General features: G+C 23.9%; 1 protein-coding gene across 1 annotated transcript; it reads left to right on the top strand.

The window, feature by feature from the left end:
• The first annotated feature begins 2912 nt into the window (after positions 1 to 2912).
• LOC125370993 lies at positions 2913 to 3942 on the top strand. Its single transcript, XM_048378623.1, has one exon. The coding sequence runs from the start codon at positions 3068 to 3070 to the stop codon at positions 3587 to 3589; it is 522 nt and encodes a 173-aa protein (XP_048234580.1). The 5' UTR covers positions 2913 to 3067; the 3' UTR covers positions 3590 to 3942.
• Positions 3943 to 4263: the final 321 nt, after the last annotated feature.

Raw genomic sequence — 4263 nt, 5'->3', positions numbered from 1 at the left:
TACTCTTATATTTTATTATATATCATTATTTTTATGTCAATTATTACAACTATAAATTAATTAATATGCTATTTTTCTAATTAAATAAAAAATTTAAATTTTAAAACAAAACATATTAACTAATAAGTTAATTAAATAATAAATTTTAATCCTAAAAATTATTTATTAAATTAGTAATTTACATAATAATTAATATTTATTTCACAAATTAATAACAAAAATTTTATTTTATACAATATATTATCAAATTTACCTTTCATGAGTTTTAGTTTATGTATTTAATTTAATATTATTTTAATAATATATATATATATATATATATATATATATATATATATATAAGACTAATTCTAAAAATAATATATCAAATTTAAATTCTACAAATTCATCAAAATAATATCGATAGCTCAGTAACGTATGATTAGACCACAAGTTAGTAGAATATTAAAAATATAAATATATTTTCTATAATTAGGATTATTTTTTAATTAAAAAATATATTTTATTAGTTATTAAAATATGAACATAAAATTACGCAATATTATTATATTTATGTGTCAATATTATTACCTCATATCAAATATCATCGTCATATGTATCAAGAATTATATTTCACTTATATATATTAGTTTTTTTTATTCACGAGTATTGCAAATGAATATTAACTATTTAATTCGTTATTATAAAAAATAAAATAAGATAAATATATTTGATCGTTAATACTATTTTTGAATAAGCATAATTATATGGAAGGTTGATAATTACTTTTAAAAAATTAAAATATAGTGAAAAATGTCCAAATTATTATTTAAATCATGTAAGTTATTTTAAAATTATTATTTAATGACTTCATGATAGAATTATTAAGTCAAAGGCTGTATATACTATGTATAACTTACGCTATATATTGATAATAATAAATTAATATATAAAACTTCTATAACATATATACTTATTTTTAAGAAGAAATAAACATATTTATATCATATAAAAATACAAGTTTAATACTTATTATGAATATATTTTACATATCACTACTATTTTTTTTATTTACTTTTATTTGTAATGATATTTTTAATATATAAATATAGACACAAATACATTGTACTCAATCTAGGCATTAAGCATTCAAATTTGTTTGAATTGTTATTTTGTTCAATTAAATTCTTGTATTTTTATTTTTACTTTGATTAATGACTTCTTAAATATATTTTTTTATGAAACTTATATTTATTTTATTGAGCTATTATACTTTTATTTATATTTTTATTAAACACTCCGAATCCTTTATTAAAGCAAAGATAAAAATAAAAAACTTCATAAAATAAATTAAAAATTAAAAAACTCAATAGAACAAAACTGAAAAATTAATAAACCTAAAATATATTATTTACCTTCATATCATTTGAATCCATATTCATCCATGCAATTGAAATTTATATTAGAAATACTAGAGTTAATATAATTTAATTAGAGCACCACTATTGTAGTTATTATTATTACAAGCTAATATGCACCTAGCAATATACATAAATCTATATTAATAAATTTAATTATTATATATATTTGTCTTATGATTAATTAGGCAAAATGCTCTAAGATTGAGAATGTATTTAGTTTAGAGGTTTGATGCAAATTGATAACTGTTTTGACACCGGACATCTATATTAAAACATTTAGTTAAGACTTAAGAAATAATACCAACGACCGATTTAGCCTCAATCAATCAACTGTTGATTATATCAGCTTATATTTTAGAGGTTTTTTTTATCAACTGATAGCTTACTTAATTAATTTATTTATTTAGACACAATTATTCTTATTAAAACTTATTAATTAAGTTAATTTCATACAATTTAATTTTTATATTTTATAATAAATAACTACTAATTTGAAATTATTCTTAATAGTTAAATAATTAAGATATAATTTTATTAATGGAATTTAAATTTAAATTTTTACTCTTAAAATAAATTTCATTAGTATTTTTAATAATAGATACAATTGAACTATAATTAAATTAACTATAATATTTTAATTATTATAAGTTATTTTTATTAATTTGTATAATTGAATAAAATAAAATAATATATTTAACGATAAATTATACTGTCAATAGTCATTTAACATACTAACAGCAACTGCTAATAAAATTTTACAAAACGATTTAATTTATTAGCTATTAGCTGTATTGATCAGCTAAACCAAACAAGCCATGAGTATAAATAAATAGTAAATTAAATTTTTTCCCTTTATAAAGTATACAATAACTCTACAGTATCATCTTAATATTTATTTTATTGTAATAAATGATAAATATTTGCATACTTATTTATAAAAAAATTTCTATTTATTTCTCTCATATAATATCTTTTGCCATTCATTATTATTTATTTTAATATTTTAATTTATTACTTATTCAATTAAATATGTAATTGACATTAATATACTATTTTTAAAGATTAAAAATCTAACTTATTAGTTAATATGATAATATAATTATAACTAAAATGCTAAATAACTAAATTAATTTAATCATCTAAAGAATTAATAAAATTTTGTAAATAAATCTATGGGTCCCTGTACAAATATTAAATAATTTTCTATAAGCAGAAAAGAACAAATTAACGAGGGAAAATTTCTTTCTCGGTTTCGTAAAAAAATGGTATGTCGTTTGTCAACTAAAAAAAAATCAATGATGTGCAACCAACTAAAAACAAACAAAAACACTGGATAAGACTTGTGCATCTTCATTTATCTCAATTTCTTTATGGAAATAAGTAATTTCCGACGTGGCAATTCGACAAAACTTATAAAGGTGTGTTTGGTAATTGCATAAGAAGTTACAGAGAAATAATTCTAAAACTAATTAGAACTAAATAGCCAGCCTTATCCATATTATATACCCAAAAACCTTTATAAAAGCAGATCAGTTCCCTCATTTTGAATGAAACCCAAATCCCCAAACACACCCTTCTCCTTCTTCTTCTTCTTCAAAACTCATTCCTACATAAACAAGAGAAAGAAAAAACACAGAAACTAAAAAGATTCTTTTAAGAAAAATTCAATGGCAACAAGTAAGAGCTACTTTGCGCGACAAAACTATCGATTTTTATCAAGCGATCATCACGGGCCACTCGCGCACGACGCGACATTCGAACTCGACGAGTCAGACATATACGGTAACTCAGTTACAACTCGTTCTAACTCACCCGAGTTTCGCAAACCGAGTTCACGAATTTCAAAGAAATCAACCACAACATCGAGTAGAGCCTCCGCCGCCGGTGGAACGGCATCTTCACTCCCGGTGAACATACCGGACTGGTCAAAGATATTGAAAGATGAGTACAGAGAGAATCGAAGGAGAGACGTCGATGATGGCGGTGATGACGATGATGATGTGGACGGCGAGGATTACTTTGACGGAGGAGGAGTTAGGGTGCCGCCACATGAGTTTTTGGCGAGACAAATGGCTCGGACGAGAATCGCTTCTTTTTCGGTACATGAAGGAGTAGGAAGGACTTTGAAAGGAAGAGATCTGAGTAGGGTTAGAAATGCAATTTGGGAAAAAACTGGGTTTCAAGATTAAATACTATCAAGTTTAGGGTTCTTGTTGTCATTTCCTTCTTAGCAGGGGCATAAACATCAAGAAAATAACAGCAAATCACTAAAGATTGAAGAGGAATTTATCATTACTACTACAGGTCTTCTTCCTTTTTTTTTTTTTTTTGGTTCTTTTTAGAGTTGAGTGGTAAATTCTTTTTTCTTTTACATATATATAAATTTTAGTTCTTTTCTTCTTTGGGGGGTTTTTTTATTTTTAAATTTTGGTGACTATTGTGTGTCAAAGAATATCACTTTCACGCTTGTGATATGCTAACTTGTTTCTTCGAGATTGTATTAGAAATTGCAGAGGAAATTAAGCTACTCTTTATTTATTTATTTTGTTTGATTTTTACCATATTTTCTTACTTTATTTTGTTTGTTTTGCTTGTTTTTTTTTATTTTTTTTTTGTAATTTCGAATGTTAATGATTGCGTTTGGAAGTCACAAATGGGAGGAGGTCTTGGCGAAAGAGATTTCTGGGGGCAATTTGGGGACGACGAAGGTTCAATAATTGGTGGAGTTGGGGTTTAATGTTGGGTGGGGTTGGTGTGAATTAAGAAAAGCACAAGTCTATAATCATGGATAGTGACCCCCTTTCTGAAAAATAATTCATTTTACTTATTACCTTTTAATTGTACCCCTCTTACTTTGAATAAA

The sequence above is a fragment of the Ricinus communis genome, chromosome 8 (assembly GCF_019578655.1).
Source record: "Ricinus communis isolate WT05 ecotype wild-type chromosome 8, ASM1957865v1, whole genome shotgun sequence".
Taxonomy (NCBI): Eukaryota; Viridiplantae; Streptophyta; class Magnoliopsida; order Malpighiales; family Euphorbiaceae; genus Ricinus; species Ricinus communis.
Note: the sequence above shows the minus strand (reverse complement) of the source record. Positions and strands in the feature narration are given on the sequence as shown.

Excerpts from the sequence above, each read along its gene's own strand:
- LOC125370993 (XM_048378623.1), top strand. The coding sequence starts at position 3,068 with ATGGCAACAAGTAAGAGCTACTTTGCGCGACAAAACTATCGATTTTTA.